General features: G+C 34.8%; 1 protein-coding gene across 1 annotated transcript in view; it reads left to right on the top strand.

The window, feature by feature from the left end:
• LOC109077829 (spermatid perinuclear RNA-binding protein-like) overlaps positions 1-18,794 on the top strand; it is a 92,205-nt gene that overhangs the window by 40,902 nt on the left and 32,509 nt on the right. Inside the window, 3 exon segments of the mRNA XM_042732255.1 lie at positions 10,230-10,371; positions 18,048-18,292; positions 18,409-18,598. Coding sequence (XP_042588189.1) covers positions 10,369-10,371; positions 18,048-18,292; positions 18,409-18,598 — 438 coding nt within the window. The 5' untranslated portion in view covers positions 10,230-10,368.

An 18,794-nucleotide genomic window follows, 5' to 3' on the forward strand; every position in this document is an offset into this window, starting at 1 on the left:
GACTCCTTTTTAACCATATGTTATAATGTTACCAAATTCTGTTGCTATATGAAAACTTAATTTATTAAGATTTATTCTTACAATAGCCTTATAAAATGTTTTTGTTTTCCTCAGAAATTCTGTTGTGAATTTACATTTTAATGGATATCAAATGAAGATATTAAAAAATGTCATTTATCTTTTAAACATTAGGGGTGTGACGAGACACTTATCCCACGAGATGAGACACGAGACTGGGTTCACGAGAACGAGACGAGATTTTTAAACTTTTTTTAAAGAAAACCTCAAAGATTAAATATATAGGGAAAATTTTTAAACTTTTTTTAAAGAAAACCTCAAAGATTAAATATATTAGGAAATTTTTCCGTCAAATTCCACTTTACTGAATTAAACATCTATTTTAATAAATGTTACAGTTATAAACAGACTTCACTGCAAAAGGTTTTTCCACGCTTATCATGAGGCCACTTGCATTAAATTATATAGAATAAATGAAAATTGTTCACAAACAACACCTAAATATCCCTATTTCCTCCAGTTTAATCATAGTTTTTTATTTAGTAAACTGATAGCCACTTCATAATAAAAAAGTATATTTAAGGTACAGTACCAATACAAAACTTTGATTTAATAGTGCGGTGAGAGGGTCACAAATTTAGTAAACGTATTAACAAAAAATACATGTTATTTAGGAAACTTTGTTTTTTTTTTAAGAAGACCTTTTAGGAATGATTTTTAAAATACTACAAGTACTGTCTCTTTTAGTAATGTTCCTGCAGACGTCTGAGCTGTGATGTTATCATCTAATCTTTGTGAAATCTTTTTGAAGGAAAGTAGCCTTATTTTTTCCCCTGTGATTTTCTGTGTTGTTTACCGCATTTTGTGCTGGTGTTCAAATGAAGTGTTAAAACCTTTTCATCATTTACCATTTCTACTCATTAAGCAAACTTTGATTTATCAAACAAGGGGTACAAAAAATTAAAGCATGGCTGAATGTTGTTTGATTATTCACACAAATAATGCACTGTGTGAACACACACACAAACCACACACATTATATATTTCAATCATGCTGAATACCCTTACAGTTCTGTCAATGACTGTAAATTCCATCATTGACTCTCAGTCTCTTTCCTGCAGATGTTTGTTCATGTGTTTTTCCCTCATTTAGTGAGACTGTTCCCTTTTAATCACCGCGAGCGTCACGCTTCCTTTTATTAACAGTTTTCAGGCAGATACAGGAGTCTTACTGCTTAAACGAGTTTTGCGGCTATATATTTACAGATCTTGTCCATTATCTTCTACTAGAGTGTAATGACCTCTAAAGAAATTGTCACTAATGAGAATTGTTTTTGTAACACCTATTTGTATATTTGCTCCGGTGTCATACATTTTACTGAAGCTGCAGGAGCCATCATAACAGACTGGGAAGTCTGTAGAAGGTCCTTCATGTGTCCAGTCTGTAGAAGTCTTCATATGTGTTTTTGTGCTTGTGAACTGGACTGTCAAAATTATTTTTTATCAAAATTATAAAATTATAACTTTTTTGTTCATGTCATTTATGCAAAAAACCTACACTGTACACTTTTATGTTATTTACTTAAAATTTTATTTTTTTTAATTTTTTTTTAATTTTATCTTTGTATTATGAAGTTATGTTATAGATCATAATATTTCACAATTTTTACTGGATTTTTGATCTAATAAATGCAAAGAAATGTGAGCAAAAGAGACAAAAACTAACGGTGTTTATATTTTAAAATGAGAGAAATGTAGATATTAATGATGCTGTGCTTTGTGTTCTGTGTGATTGCATAATATGGTACCGCTCCAAACATTTATGGCATTTCTATATTGGCTTAATTTCAAATTCAGTGAACTTTGAAATGTGCCTTTGTGTAAATATCTATGGTCTAAACTATATGGTAAGATGATTTAATTTTTGTTGTTATTTATGGTCTAGTGTGAGTTTTGGTGTACTTTTTGGGTTTTTTTTGTGTTATTGTTTATGCTATTGTGTTTGATAGTGTACACTAGTTACACTTTACTGAGTAATACTAATGAACTTCTGTGAACTTTATCGAAGCCTACACTATAAAGAAGTGCATATAACCTTAATGTCTATAAAAGCAGCCATAATCTCTTGAGTTCAAAGATATTCTCTGAGTTAGTGAGTTTATTTCAGAGCAACTACTTTACCAGCCATTAAATCAGTACATGCTTGGGCTCACTGTAGTTTAATACCACAACAATTGATTGCATTTGTTGCATGTGTGTTTGTGCTGTTTAGGTTTTTAGAATAATATGTTTTTTGCCAGAGTGTGTGTGTATGGGGATTTGAACATGTGTATGTGTTTGTGTGTGTGACATCAACGAAGAAATCAGTTTGATGCATCTCATTTAATAAAGCCAGGCCATTTTGCCGTTCCTCGTTGGGAATGTCCATTCAAGACAAACGAGTCGGCTAATACTGTAGATCAGGTTTATTCCCACACTAATGTCTAAACATTTAACCCAAGCCAATGTGTGTAGTGAAGCTACTGTATTATTAAGAAGTTGAATTGTTTCATTTGAACGGAATATTGATTGTTTTGTTGATAAAAATTTAGTTTTGATAAAGTGTGTCATTTGTCTGCCATTAGCCACATAGAAATGAATGACAAACGTGTTAGATGGAAGTATTGAAAAATGACACACAGCAGCATAATCCTGTCAGTATAATATTGAGTTGTGTTTGGGAAGCACTTGCTATGATGGATCTTTGCGTCTGCTGTGCATCTGTTAGTCAGCGTCACATTAGGCCGTCAGAAGTTGATTGAGGAAGTGGCAATACTGTAGAAGTGAGACAAATGAGAACTATGCGAGGGAAGAGTGAGTCTAAGTGAGAGATTGCGGATGACAACAGGAAGTTACACACTAGCTGCTGGACTCCTATACTTTGTAATCTCTCTATCCTTGTTATCCTCCTCTCCCTCATTTCTGTCTCTACAGGGTCGACCTAAAGTCAGCAGGAAGCATCTCTCCATCTTAAATATTGACAATGTAGTTATACGTTTATTGATTGCATCCATTCTCTCTATAATGTGTTCAGCGTTTTTCTTCACTGCCAGATAAACAAATGCGTGAAGCTGCACTTTCTCTCGCATTGCCACGTCAACACAAACCATTTTTTAATCAAGACACCTCTCCAGATTCCAGGAAGATGATGATGTCAGTAAATGGACATTGTTTTTGGAAGATGATGCGAGTTTGTTTGCATTGTTTATCATTAACAGTTAGTGTTATACTGGCACCTTTAGTGTTTTTCTGCTTGCTTTGAATGAAGCAGGTTGATTAGAGAGATTTATGCATCTGTTCATGATGACTTTTTTTTTTAAGTTGGCTAAATTTACCTCAACATGGTACTGCTGTAGGAGTGGTTTGAAGCATTTTCTAATAGATTTTAAGTGCTCAAACCCTGAGAAGAACAGGTGAAAGGTTCAAAAAGATGTGCTGTATTATTTTTATACAATTTATTGTGAGAGTCCTGTTGCCTTGATGTATTTAGAAGAGATGGAAGGAAAGTATTTGTTCACTTCGGAGGGCTGTATTTCTGAGATGTGGCTACATTTTCAGGTTGTCTTTGTTCTGTTTTACAGATTTATGTTTTAAAGAACTTTAGTGCACATACTTTTTAATTGTTTTAAATTTTGTTTATTTTTATATTAATTTTTTTATTGAAAAGTTTCCTATTTTATTTTCCTTTTTATTTTTATTATTTAACAAATCCTAATGAAGTAATAATCTTATTTCTTATAAAGCTAAATAAATAAATTGTGAAATTGTACAAGATAATATTGCAATTTAAAATAACAGTTTTTTATTTTAATATACTTTAAAATAGAATTGATTGCTGTGTTGCAAAGCTGAATTTTCAGCATCATTATTCCAGTCTTCAGTGTCACATGATCCTTCAGAAATCATTCTGATATGTTTATTTATAAGCAGTGTTGAAAACTTGATACTTTTTTTCAGGATTCTAAGTACAGTGTTTATTCAAACTAGAAATTTTGTGTTACAATATACTCTACTATTCAAAAGTTTGGGTCAGTAATTTTTTGCTTATTTTTTTTTTATTTTTTTAAGAAATTTATATTTTATTCAGCAAGGATGTGTTAAATGGATAAAAAGTGATAGTAAAGACATATTGTTAGTAAAGATGTCTATTTTGAATAAATGCTGTTTTTTTGAACTTTTTATGCATCAAAGAATCAAAAGAAAAAAGTATAACACGTTCCAAAAAATATTAAGCGGCACAACCGTTTCAACACTGATAATAAATCAGCATTTTAGAATGACTTCTGAAGGATCATATGACACTATACTCAAGACTGGAGTAATGGCTGATAAAAAATTAGTGCTGCATCACAGAAATAAAATATATTTGAAAGTATATTAAAATAGGAAACCAGAATTAGAAATTGCAATAATATTTCACAATATTACTGTTTTTATTTATTTTATTTTATTTACTGCAGAAATATAAATGAAACACCTCACAGTTATGAATTATGCAGCCACGTCTAGAAACCTCAGATTTAGGATAGAGTTCCGCAAGCTTCATGAGAACAGCTTCCTTGGCTTTCCGTGCATGTGCATTCATGTGTGCCTCTGTCTGGGTGCAAAACAGCACTCAACCAGCAAGCCGGTCTGCAGATGGTATATTCAGAAATTCAGCATTTCCTTCTGTAAACACACACTCTCAATATAGATGTACGTCGGGGTCACTATTAATAGACTTAGAAATAGAGGTTAAAATGGCTCTGAAGTAAATGTTTGCATGAGCAATGGTGTTTAAACTCATAAAAGCATCAATAGACAACTTCATATATAGCTGTAAGAATAACCCACCACTAACCTTAACATAACATTTGGTTGCAGTTCCCAGAATGATGGTTTGTAAACATCTGTTTATTGCACACACCCTAACCAACGGCCGAGTCTTTTCCGTGGGAGCAGGTGTGGTTTACCACATGTAAGATTCATTAAGTGGCCGTCCAATAATCAGTGTGCAGAGAAGTGTGGTGCTGATCTGGCAACCTCGTACTAATGAGACACTATCCACCATGCCAGTGCATTTTCCTGCAGGCCAGAATGGTTTTCCTTAGAGGAATCTGATGGGGGGTGTTTGTAATGAGCGAGCAAAAATGCGAACACAAGCTCATTTTGAGATTTTGGGAGTCTCTGGATGGTAAATAAATGGCAAACTTGTAGAAAACATCAGCTAGGCTCTGATTGAAAGATGCTTTCGTTTAATACCAGCTTTTGTCTGTTGAATACCCTAGAGAAGAAATTAACCACGTTCCTTAAAACACAGAGAAGAATGAAAGAAAAAGAAAATTAATGTGTTTAATTAGTAGCACTGGGGCAACGATATGATCGTAACCTACTCCCCTCTTGAAATCTCTTTCTATCTTCTGCTTGCTAGATGAAAACAATGTTTTTCTTTACTAGCTCCCTGTTGTCTCAAGTCTTAGGTGGATTGATGTGTTTTAATGAGGTTTGCCACTAATTCATTTAAATAGATAGAAGAACTGCTGGCTTTTAATGAATTGTCATAAGAAGTTCTATTTTAAGGGTCCTATTTTTTGAACATCTGATTAACACCTTTAAAGGACAATTTATAACAAAATTAATATTATTTGGTTATTCTTCAACTGAGCACTGTTGGTCATTTCAAAAATTCCTTTTCAGACATTTCAGCTATTTTAAATTTTTTGGGGGAAATATTCAGTTTTCAAGTGAAATTTAACTAGATTTGTTATCTGTTCTAGAAAAATTAAGACGTTGAAGAAACATCCGATTATGAGTAAAAAAAAAAAAAAAAAAACTACTTTCATACTCAAAATATGGTAACTACCTAAAATTAAAACCACGAAGAAAAAAAAACTTGAAATAAAATACTTGTTTACTGAACTAAACTGAACTAAAATAAAACAAAAACTTTTTTTTAACTTCAGCTATTAACACGGCAACATTTATTTCTTAACAACAAAAACTAATAAAAACTTAGTAATATGAAAAGTAATGTGAAAGCAGAAAATAAAAATGAAATCTAATTCAGAAAATTAATAATGAGGCTAGGGTGCCTTAGCCTCGTGGGTAATGCACTGACATATAGCCCTGTTTCACTTCAGGTGTCCCGAGTTCGAATCCCGGCTCGTGGTTCTCAATATTAAAACAACACTGACTGCTGGAACAGTGCACTTCAAATAAGCAAACAAATGTGTGTTATCTTTAAGATTAATACCCACTCACTAAATTTAATTCTTAGCATTATATGTTTGTTTATTCTCAAACTTTTAATGCTAACAAATATACATTTGTAAGTAGGCTACTTTATTAAAAACTTCAGCACATGAGGTACAGTATGGCTCACTATTTTCGTTTAAAGCCTGGCAGTGATTTGGAGGGTGGACGTTTCTTTTTATTTTGCCTATTATTCTGCAGCAAAGTGAGACTGTAATTGTTTGCGGGGCAGTGATGTCGCCGCAGGCTGTCTACATGAAGGCCAGACTGTCCTGATGACAGAATCCAGTTAAAGCCACCTCTCGCTCATGCTCTTCAATACCTCTATTACCGAAACTAGAGGGAACCAAAAAATGATTAAAGGATTGACATCAGGCAGAAAGAAGGTGAAGGTCGGTGAAGGGGGCAGTGATGAGAAATGCTTATCTCGTTCTTTTCACTTGTTTCCCACAAGCTGGAGGATGTCTACTTATTCATGCTGTAATACTGAGGTTAAATGTCTTTTTCACAATCTGACCACTCCATACTAATCATTGATCTTCTGCTGTCTTCAATCATGAGACCAAATTGAACTTATACTTAAGAATTGCATCATGATATTTGGTTGGGAAATTACCTTATACAGTGTGTTTCAAAAGAATTGCAAAAATAATTAATATGTGTTTACATTTATTTAATACGTAAGGGAAGGTTTTGGGACCAATTCTTACTGTTAACTAACTAACTATTAAAGGGTTACTCCACCCCAAAATGAAAATTTTGTCATTAATCACTTACCCCCATGTCGTTCCAAACCAGTAAAAGCTTTGTTCGTCTTCAGAACACAATTTAAGATATTTTAGATAAAAACCTGGAGGCTTGTGACTGTCCCATAGACTGCCAAATAAATAACAGTGTCAAGGTCCAGAAAAGGTATGAAAGTCGTCGTCAGAATACTCCATCTGCCATCAGAAGTGCAATCTGGGTTATATGAAGCGACGGGAACACTTTTTGTAAGTGAAGAAAACAAAAATAACGACTTTATTCAATAATTCCTCTGTGTCACTCCGTATCATCGTATGCTGCGTATGCTCTTCTGTGTCCTCCGCTCCACAAGGATGTGCTGTTTTCTTTCAAATCAAAGCTAAATACACGTAGAAACAGTGCATCCTTGTGGTGCTGAAAAGTTAAAGTATAGCTAAAGTATCTCTTTAACTGTAGCTTTTTCCTCAAACTCCTAATTTGCTTCTTATTAATAGTTAGAAAGGTTGTTAAGTTTAATGTAGGTATAGTGTAGGATTTAGGGATCTAAAAGCCATTAATATATGCTTTGTAAGTACTAATAAACAGCCAATATGCAAGTAGTATGTATGCTAATAAGCAATTAGTTAAGTTAGTTATAGTGAGACTGTAAAGTGTTACTGCTATTACTTTTAAACTGATATCTTAAAGACTTTGTGACTAATGTTTGTTTAAAATAGTGTAAAACAGTTCTAAGACCTTGAAATCAATATGAGCACAGAGTGAAAGTGTTTTTTATTTTTTTTTATTTTTTTTTTATTTTTATTTTTTACAACTTGATGCATTTATATTTTAGATATTTTAAATATTTTCTTTTTTTTTTTTTTGTGATTTGTTGATATGTATTTTTTTTGGGTAGTTTTTTTTTGTGAAATGATGATAATTTTTTTGAATCACACAATATGGCGATTCATTAATTAGTAGCCTATTTACTGAGACCCCCCCCCAAATTAAGGCGTTTCAAAGCATTATATTATTGTGCCAGATGAGTGAGGTAGTGAATAATCAGTAATTGGAAGTGGAAAGTTAATATAATATTTATTTCCATGTCACTGAACATTATGAAATGATTTTTTTGTCTGTTAGAGGTAAACCTCATGCAAAAATCTACTGTTGTGTTGTAATTATTGATGTACAGTTGTAAACTAGACAGTGTTGAAGTTTGTATATGTGCGTCATTTAATGATCAGTCATTTCCATGTTTAAATGTTCGTCAGTTCGGGGCTAATGATCTCTCTGAAAGGTCTGGTTTGGTATGTGGTGTGTTTTCAGCAGATTGTGCCGCTGATAACGAGGCAGTGACAGCAGGGCCGTCAGCGAGCAGACTGTGAATGTCTCTGTGTGGACACACTCCACTGAACATTATTACAGAAGATCTGCAGGGCTGCATTTGAGCGTAATTGCGCTGTTGGCAGCGGTGTGGGGTCCCTCACCAGATACACTTGTTCATCTCTTAAAAGGATATCAAAATAGAGGTTTGGTGCATAAAGGGACTCGGGAGATAAGCTATGCTCTATTGAGCGACACTATTTCCTCCTATTCATCGTTGTCTTGGTTATGGATTGTTGGGTAATATGTACATTAGGTGAGAAGGTTTTATATGATGTGCTATAAGCAGAGCATGCATGGGTTTGTGGTTGTGTGGTTTTTGCTCCCATGTGTCCCATTTGTCATTTCAAGCATTCAGGAGGAATGCACACTTTTTGTGCAGATGTCTTTTGAAGAACTTTTACTGGTACAAAATTCCCAACAGCCCATGTGCATAGTATGTAATCTGACGAACCAGAACAAGTTAGAAATCACATCCTAACAAAATAAAATCAATCAGTACATCTTAGCAACCAAAGAATGTGATCTGAACGATTTTTAATGTTTTAAAGATGTCTCTCATGCTTACCAACGCTGAATTTATTTGATCAAAAATACAGTAAACGCAGTAATATTGTGAAATATTATTACAATTTTAAATAACTGTTTTGTATGTAAATGTTTTAAAATGTAATTTATTCCTGTGATGTAAAGCTGAGTTTTCAGCATCATTACTCCAGTCTTCAGTGTCACATGATCTTCAGAAATCATAATAATATGCTGATTTGCTGCTCAAGAATAATTTCTTATTATTTTCAATGTTGAAGTTGTGCTGCTGAATATTTTTAAGTATTTTCTGAAGAGCTGAAAGTTCAAAAGAATAGCATTTAATTGCAATAGATTTGTTTTTGTAAAAATGTAATATTTACTGTCACTTTTGATTAGTAATATCTCTGCTGAATATAGTATTGTTTAAAACTAAATAAAAAATCTTACTGACATGCCTTTTACACCAATCAGAACACTTTAGCAATGGAAGAAACCATGGTGCATATCATAACATTTCTCGACATTTGTTACACCTTAGCAACCACCTTGTTACACCTTAGCAACCACCTCCTAACAGCCATATAGCATCTACCCAAAACACTACAGCACTTTACCATTGAAATACGACTGAGATCAGCTCTCTCCCCTCACAGTTTTTGGATATTCTTTAAAAAAAAAAAAAATGTTTTTGGCCTGAACTCCTTATTTAGAGTACATCTGTTCAGCTCTGAAAGCCATAATCCAGAGAATGAAATTATATTCCAGGAAAATTGCATTAATACAGGGAAGACATTTGGCCAGATAAGAAGGGATTAAGTGGAGTAAAAATTTACAGTTCAATGTTTGATCCACAAATTGTGGTTATTGCCGCCACTCAAAACGATTCCGGCATATGTGTTCAGATGATTTTCACATACAGCCATATTTGTCTTAAGCAGTGGAAGCACTTTGCAAGATAAGCCTGATAAACAGGCTCAGATAAGTGCTCTGTAAAACTAGTATACATGCAAACACTTCGCTGTGTCGGGAAATAAACCGACAGAACAACAGGCCGCATCTCTGTTGTGTGGCAGCACCCAGATCATGAAATATGTATAACATCCATATACTGCATTGCTCATTTTCAAACAAGGAGTCACCGATACCTCCTGAGGGAAGTGTGTGAGGGTTTGTGATGCTACACGTTTAGTCCCCTAGATTTCAGTGCTGTTTGTTTTTGTTCCATATACTGTATTTTTTGTTTTTCTATTTTTTGAATTGCACAGGATACATGTAATTAATGTTGTTTACTGTCTGTCTCGCAGGTTTGGTGCAGTCGGGCGCAGCAGGGGGGCAGAGAAGCGAGCGCATGAGGAGAGGGCGTCCCGAGACCCCTGTCTCCACACTCCGCGCTCGCACACACACGTTCACGGACACACCGCGCCTTGCAACCCTCCAGCCGCCATGGTAAAAACCCTCATTTTCTGTTTGTGTGGCTGGTTAAGTATCACACAAGGTTGATGTCTAAATTCCAAAATCTCCCTTACATGTGTTTCTGTCCAAACCGCTTTAATCTTAAACCAGCCGAGATGTGATCGAGAAAATGTGATGGGGGCTTGCAAGAAAGAGAGAAACCGGGGGGAGGAGATCAGCGTTTGATTAATGGCCCTCACCTCCGGCTTGTGGGAGCAGGGTCTCATGGGACTGTAGGGCTGTGCTGTTTGAATTATTAAAGTCTGAGGGTTGGGGGGAGGTTCATAAATAACCCAGCGTAATGAGCGCCCTGCTAGCGTGAGCTCTAATGCTAACCCAGCTTTGCTGCCGCAGCCGGGGTGACCTTGGATATGCACACGCAAGCTCATACACGCATAAATACACAAGCGCTTTCCACTTCTCTCACTCTAACGGCTTTCTGTTTCTTCTGTATCTGTATTGATTTATTTTGCACATAATGAGTTTTGGTGACCTTCCTGGTTTCACTCGACTTCCTGTCAAACTGTGGCCAAAGTGGCAGAGCCCACAGACACACACACACACACACACACACACACACACACACACCACACACACACACACACAAAATTGCACTAACACACACTCTGGCTGTGTGTCAGCTTGACCCTGCGCTATGCCAAAGAAAGATTTTCAGGAAAAAAAAAAATTAAATACTGTTCTTATGCAATGAATTGCAGTCTGAAAATTAATGCACAATTCTGAGTATTGTTTTTCGCTTATAGAAGGGTTCTGTGTTTGTAATTGAGTTCTATCGAGAGTATTTCTTGTGTAATTTTGAAGTGATTTTGACTCATCCCTCATTTTAAAAGATGAGCAAACATTCTGGACGCACAAGGGAAGTAAAGGAGGTAACACAATACATGCTAAAATGCATACTTTTTAATATATAGTCACAAAAGTTAAACCTTATGTTCACATGATGCAATTTTACCAGGTGACTTTCTGTGCAAACTGTAATTTATGAGGTCAATAAACAACCTTCTAAATAAATAAATAAATGTAAAAAATACAAATTACCAGGTGACTTTCTGTGCATGAGCCATACATACATTGTATTAGACAATTTGTAAAGCCTAAATAATACTAAATTAAAGGAAAAATAAAAACATATACAATACAATTTAGAGAATTTTAAAGCCTAAATAATACTAATTTTAGGCTTTATGTAACCATGTTTTTACTTTAAAAATTAGGAATAAATACAAATTGTTTTTAGTGCTAATCAGCAGCATGTCACAAAAGGACCATCTATGCAAAGCATGCACTAATTGCTTGCATTTCTGTTAACAAGATGTGTGTATACATTTTTAAGGTGGTGTTCCCCAGGTCTATGTTCTGGGGCCACTTGAGATTTACACAATTTGGGCATCAGAGAGCTGCTCACACACACTGTCACAGTCTGTTTGTGTCAATCCCATCACACATTCACATGCACACACTCATCAAGAAGACCTGCATCAGTCAACAGCTGTTTGTGGTCAGCTCACGTCTATGCCTATGAGTCTATAATAAGTAACCGCAGAGCTTTGCAGATCATTGCCTGACTAGCAGACATTTTAATTAGGGGCGTGTAATTAATTTAATACTGAACACCGACCTCAAATATACACATAGAGACAACACAACATGCCAGGACCCCTCTTGTGGTTATTAATACATCTGATAATCAGAGCCGGAGCCATAAATACACATTACTAAATGCAAACTGTGCTACAACACTATTATTTTTTTAAATAAGCAATTCCAAATCCACATGCCCCCTCGATTTTAATAGGCTTGATCCTTCTGTGTGTGTGTGCCCATCATACTCCATTTGATTGAGATCTGTGCGTCTGAATGTGTCCCCAGTGTGCCATTCGTTTAACTAGTGGTTTGATGAAACCCTCCATTGCTTGATTGTACTTGATCTCTCTCTCTCTCTCTGTCTCTCTCTCTCTCTCTCTCTCTCTCTCTTTTTCTCTCTCTCTCTCTCACACTCACACACACACACACACTCACACACACACACACACACACACACACACACACACACACACACGCATGCATGCTTGCATTTTCTTTTTCTCACTCTGCCCCCAGGTGCCCAAACCATCCTAAATTAATGTATTCAGTATTCCTTTTGGGATTTTTGTTATAATTTGGAGTGCCTCCTAAAGGATCCTATTAGAATCTGCTAATAATCAAATAATATCCTACTCAGTGAGAATCCAATTTTTTCTGTTAACCTCTGATTAGTTCTTATTAAGATCGTTTGGGGACGGGTTCCAAATTACAATAGAAATTCCACTAACAATTCTTTACTTTCCTGTAGGAATTTCTGAGCAGGGAATTCACAATTCCATTCAGAATTTTTACAGCCTTAATGTGTAGACCTTTAGCAGTATTGTATCAGTACATTGAGCTCCAGTGTTGATGATGGTATTTGCTACCTACAGTGTGTGTGTGTGTTAACATTTAAACAAAAAATACTATGCTAATTAACCACAATCCTGAAGTGATATTGACCAATCAGAGAAGTTAGTGTTACCCTTTGAAAGCTTTAACAGGATAGCTAGTATACATATACTGTAGATGACACATATTTCATGCATAAACATAAATGAACTTTAGCTACATAACTAGCTGCCCTCCTAACATTAGTTTATGTGGGATTTTGTAGCATTAGGGCATTAGATAATAGTGGTTTCTTGTGTATATTATGTCTAAAAATGCATACTATACGAGTACATTTTATAAAGAACTGGTAAATAAATACATTCTATATAGTATAAATATGTATAGAATGAATTAAATATGAATGTATGAATCTACTAATGTATGTAACTATTTTTTTTACCCTACCATCACAACTCCAGAATATGGGACAGTAAAGTGTCCATCACATGTGAACTTCAGAATCTCAAATGCACTGGAGAAGATTTTATATAGAAACAATTTATAGAAATTGCTAGCAATTTTTGCAAACAATTTCAATGAAAGGGCAAGTAAAGATTTGAATTAAATGTGGAAAATATATAAACTGAATCTGTGTTTGAAAAAAGTGTTGTTGTTTTTACGGTGCATGTTTTGGCACCGTTTTTTTATTTTTTATTATTATTCTTTCAAATTCAATTTAAATTTTCATGCGGATGTGCTTCCTCTAGGCTGCCATTGCATTGTCCTATTATTCAAAGTTAAAGGGATAGTTCACCCAAAAATGAAAATTGTCATAATTTACTCACCCTCAAGTTGCTGGTAGCCATTGACTTCCATAGTATTTTGTACTCTACTAAGGAAGTCAATGGCTGCCGTCAACTGTTTGGTTGCCCATACTTTTAAAAATATCATCTTTTGTGTCCAGCAGAAGAAAGAAACTCATACAGGTTTGGAAGAACTTGAGGATGAGTAAATGATGACAGAATTTGTTTCAGTCATTAAAAATAAAGATTCAGTTATGGTGTTGCGATTTTGTTTTTCGTAGCAGTGCCATGTGTTTTATGAGCTAGTTGAAAGTACCGAGCATCATTATCGGTGCTTACCTCACACAAACAAAGTCTCTTTCTATCCTTATCCATCCGTTTCCTCTGTCTCTGGTGTGAAGTGTGATTAAGATGCTCCTCCTTAGCTATTTTACACTCTTTTACACTTCCCCGTATGTGTTACAGCTGCTCATAGGCGGCCATTAGAAGCGCCTCATAAACTGCGCACTGCCTTTTAAATACTGGCCCGATGCCATCGAGAGGCCTCTGTCACCGATATGTATCTTTATATCCCAGCCACCCGCTGCTGCAGATGCTGAAAGACCCTGATCCGCGCTCGCCCAGGCTGCAGTTACTCTTCTCAAACATGCATACTTTGTCGGTGTCAAAGTGCTCACTCTGCATCACGCTAATTGATCAACTCTGCTAAAGGTTGCAGCCTTCAAACATCAGCGCTTCTCACTCGACAAACAAGCTCGGCTGTCTGGCAGCAGCTGCCAGTGTAAAAATGTCACTTTCTTGCTAGTTAAACAACAGCTGCTGTTGAGAAGATGGATGCACGGTGTTGTTTTTATGTCTATATGGCGTGAAAGGTCACACCCCCCGGGGACTGCAGCGCTGCTGATTTAGCTTTGATACGCTATTGAACAGGTCTGCTGTTGAACGGAGAAATGCTACCGGAAGAGCGAGGGAATGAAAATGACAGCATTGGTATTGAATAGAGCTGATATCATGGAGATTCAGGCCTGTGAAGGATGATGAATGAACTGATAGGAAGTTTTGATTGGTGGTAAACGCCTACCTTTTTTTTTAATTTAGAGTTTTTCTGTTTTTGCTGTATGCATGCAGGAAAGAGACTACAGAGATTAGCTCTCAATGCACAAAAATCTAAAAAAAAAAAAAAAAAAAAACTTTTCTTGGTTTTACATAGTCTTTTCAGTTACTTTTGGTCATATGGAAAATATGCTTCAAGAATGTTCAGGAGTAAAACAGCTTGAAACGTGAAAGGCCTCCTGTGATGCATCTAACTTATACATCACAACATGATAACATGATTTATTTTCAGATTTGCTAATAATTCTGCCACTCTTTAAACGTTTTGGGTCAGTAGAATTTTATTTAATTTTTTCAAATAAATTAATGCTTTTATTCAGCAAGTATGCATTAAATTTAATTTAAAAAAAATAAATGTGACAGTAAAAACGTTACAAGAAAAAAAAATTGTTATATTATGAATTAATCTATATTTTAATGTTGTTCCTTTGAAATTGCTATTTATTAAAAATCCAAAAAACACAGTTTACATATTAAGTGTAAAATATTAAGTGTTTTCAACCAAAATAAGCTGAAATAATGCTGATAATTTAACATGGCATCGCAGGAATAAATTACATTATAAAATATATTAAAATAGAAATCAGGTCATTTAATAATTGTAATAATATTTTACAATATTACTGTATTTTTTTACGAATGAAAATGAGTAATAAAGAACACAAACATAATTAAATCTTACCAACCCCAATCTTTTGAACAGATTTAAATGTGTTAGATGATGGCTAAGGTCACCTAAATTTAAAAATATGTGATTTAAAAATAAATAATGTAACTTGATAGAAATGCAGTGCATTTCTCAAAATTATAAAAAAGACAATATGTAATGCAGTGGCCAAAGCTGCATTTAAAATGAAACAATTCTTTAGACTGAATCCAAGAATGCACGGCTCTTTAACAAATCAATGAGCTAAATAACCATTTCTTTTTATTGCACACTTCTCTTTTTATTGTAATTGTCTATAAACTGATTGGTGAAGGGAATTCATTTGTTACAAAAACAATGCTTTGATGGCTGAAAAGAGATATAAAACACTGAACAGCTGTTATGCTGTTCAGTGTCCACATGCTGTATCTCTAAAGTCATCCTCTTTAAACACTATTAACTTTTCATTTGTTTCAATATTTGTTTTAATTTTTATAATTTATGAAACTATCCTGTGTTTGCATTATCTCTCTAATTAACATTTGCATGCACTGTAACTAGGAGCAAATCATGTCAAGAAAGATAAATTGCAGTGAAGTGGTGTTGATGAATTGTAGGAGACGGTAGATGCAGCTGTTTAATAGCTGTTCTCTGGTGTACCAGTGTTTGATTGAACCCATGACCTCTGATGTCAGCAACAAAATATATCGAGAACATCCTGTTTAAGAAGTTAAGTAATACTAAAACCCATAAAAATAAAATAAACTTTAATATAAATGTTAAAATAAAACAATATTAAAGAAACTAGTTGCCAACTTTCCAAGGCAACATTTCTCTTTTTTTTTTTTTTTTTTTTTTTTTTAGTTTTAACTGAAATACTAAAATAACTAAAATTAAATAAACTGAAGCATTAATAAAACTATATACACATTTAAAACAAAACAAAGCCCAAAAAAAAGAATAAAAATGTCAAACTTTAAAATTAAAATGAAAACGGAAAATAAAATATAAATGAAAATATTAGCAAAAATTATAAATGTCAATGCTGTTATTTTAGTGTCTTTGAGATACTATTGTTGGTTTTGTTCATATTTTGAATTTGTTTTATTTTTATGTTTTAATTTTTAATGTAGTTCAATTTTAGTATTTGTTTTTTTTATTAGTTGTTAAAAAAACGAATTCATGCTTTTTTCTAAAATAAAATAAGTTAACATTTATTTTATTTATACAGTATATTGTTTTATTTATAAGTAACAACATTTTTTATGGTTTTAGTTTTAGTTAGCTATAATGACTAGTTAGTATGTAGTTAGTTCTTATCATTACTTTTCAGTACAGACCTACGACTCATTTTTAGGAAGCACCACATTGAATACTAATGCAGGAAGAGAGGACTGGGTGGTTATTAGATCTAGTCGTGTTACATGAGAGATTGACTGAAGGATTGTGGGTAAGGAGCGATGTCTGATTAGAAGAGATTGTTGGGTGACTGTCACCGAGCTCAAATTGATTTCCACCCGTGAGGACGATGTGTAGCACACTGACGCTCACAGACACAGGTTAATACAGCTTGTTCCCGGTGCGTCGGGGGTGACATATGGCTTTGGACACACATACGTGAACTCTGTAGATGTTAGACGTTTGGTGAGTTTGATTGATTAAAGTTTAATCTGCCGCTGAACGCTTCGCTCTAACCTTGCATGTCTGTCTCACATGTGCACTTTACTTGAGGAGATAAATTGAAGAAGTCGGCCAAGGTAGTCTTTACATTGCAGAGTGTGTGTGTGTTTGTATCAGTGTTACTGGTATGTCGTTGCTGGCACTCTCATCCTGTGGAAGTGGAGAAATAAATTCATTTAAAACACTTTTTACACTTTTAAAATGGTGAAATATTACTATTATTTAGACTGACTCTTTTCTATTTTAATATATTTATTTAGTTATTTATTTCTGTGATCAAAGCTGAATTTTCAGCATCATAACTCCAGTCTTCAGTGTCACATGATCCTTCAGAAATCATTCTAATATGCAGATTTGCTGCTTGAGAAACATGTCTTATTGCCATGTTGAAAACAGTTGTGCTGCTTCATAATTTTGTGGAATTATTTGATGAACAGAATTAAAATAAAAATATTTTGTAACATTATAAAAGTTTTTACTATCACATATGATTAATTTAATGGTCCCCAAATGTTTTAATCTTTCTGTTATTTATTCTTTTTTTATCATTTCATGTTATCATTTACTTATTTGCAAATAATTTTTGAATTGTTGTGATAAAATGTTTACACAACTGTGGGACAGTTATTAGTTGATACCCACTTGATGTGTAAAAATTAATGCATAATATTCATATTATTTCAATATTCAATAAATAGTGAAATAATTTTTTAACTTGAGTGTGTGCATGTTAAATATATATAATACATTTTATTTATTTATTTTTCAATGGATTTTCAAAATTCAAAGACTGGGTCCGGGACAAGGCCAAAGCTTAAGTGAATGATTGTAGAAAGTTTACCAAAAAACCTTTAATGCAATTTTCCTATAAGAAGTCGGTTAATTACTTAAAATGAACCTCTGAGACAAAGTTGTGTGCACATACTGTATTTATTGCATCTACAACTACAAGGTTATGTATTTTTTCTTACTACATTGAATCAAGCTAACGAGTGTTTTCTGTGCATCAGAGGTCCATTCGGTCGTTCGGGAACGATGACCGTCACGTCATGGCCAAGCACTCCACCATCTACCCTTCCTCTGAGGCCCTGGAGGCGGTCCAGAGCCTCGTCTCCACCGTGGAGCGCGCCCTGAAACACGTGTCTGATTGGATGGACCTAACTCAAGCCAGCCAATCAAATCAACCAGATTCATCCAGCACACAGGAGGAGGGGACGGAGGCCAGCACGGACGAATCACCAGAAGGCAGCACAAAGTGAGTGCATGCTGGCAAAATAGACAGATTTCTGCTAAGAAGCTGTTTTTGATTCATTGGTTCTGCATATTGCACGTCATTAATTCAGATCACACTGATGTTGTGTGTTGTCTCAGCGAGGACAGCAGCTGTAGTGGCAGTCCCAGTGAAGGACGGGTGTTGTGCGGCGTGATGAGGATCGGTCTGGTGGCCAAAGGCCTCCTGATTAAAGATGACATGGATCTGGAGCTGGTGCTCATGTGCCGAGAGAAGCCCACCGAGACTCTGCTGTGCACCGTCTGTGACAACCTCCCGCTGCAGATCGAGGTGACGGCACACACACAAAATACACTCTGACCACACAACCTCCTGTACTGCGGGAGTTTTGATCTGCTGTGGATAAAAATATACACCCTAAAGACACTTTCTTTTTGTTGTTTGTGTTTCTTCTGTTGAAAGACTGCACTGCGGTACACTGCAGCTAGTTTTCCCTGAAGAACAAGAGACGCTTGCTCACCATTGA

The sequence above is a fragment of the Cyprinus carpio genome, chromosome B10 (assembly GCF_018340385.1).
Source record: "Cyprinus carpio isolate SPL01 chromosome B10, ASM1834038v1, whole genome shotgun sequence".
In the NCBI taxonomy this organism is placed as follows: domain Eukaryota; kingdom Metazoa; phylum Chordata; class Actinopteri; order Cypriniformes; family Cyprinidae; genus Cyprinus; species Cyprinus carpio.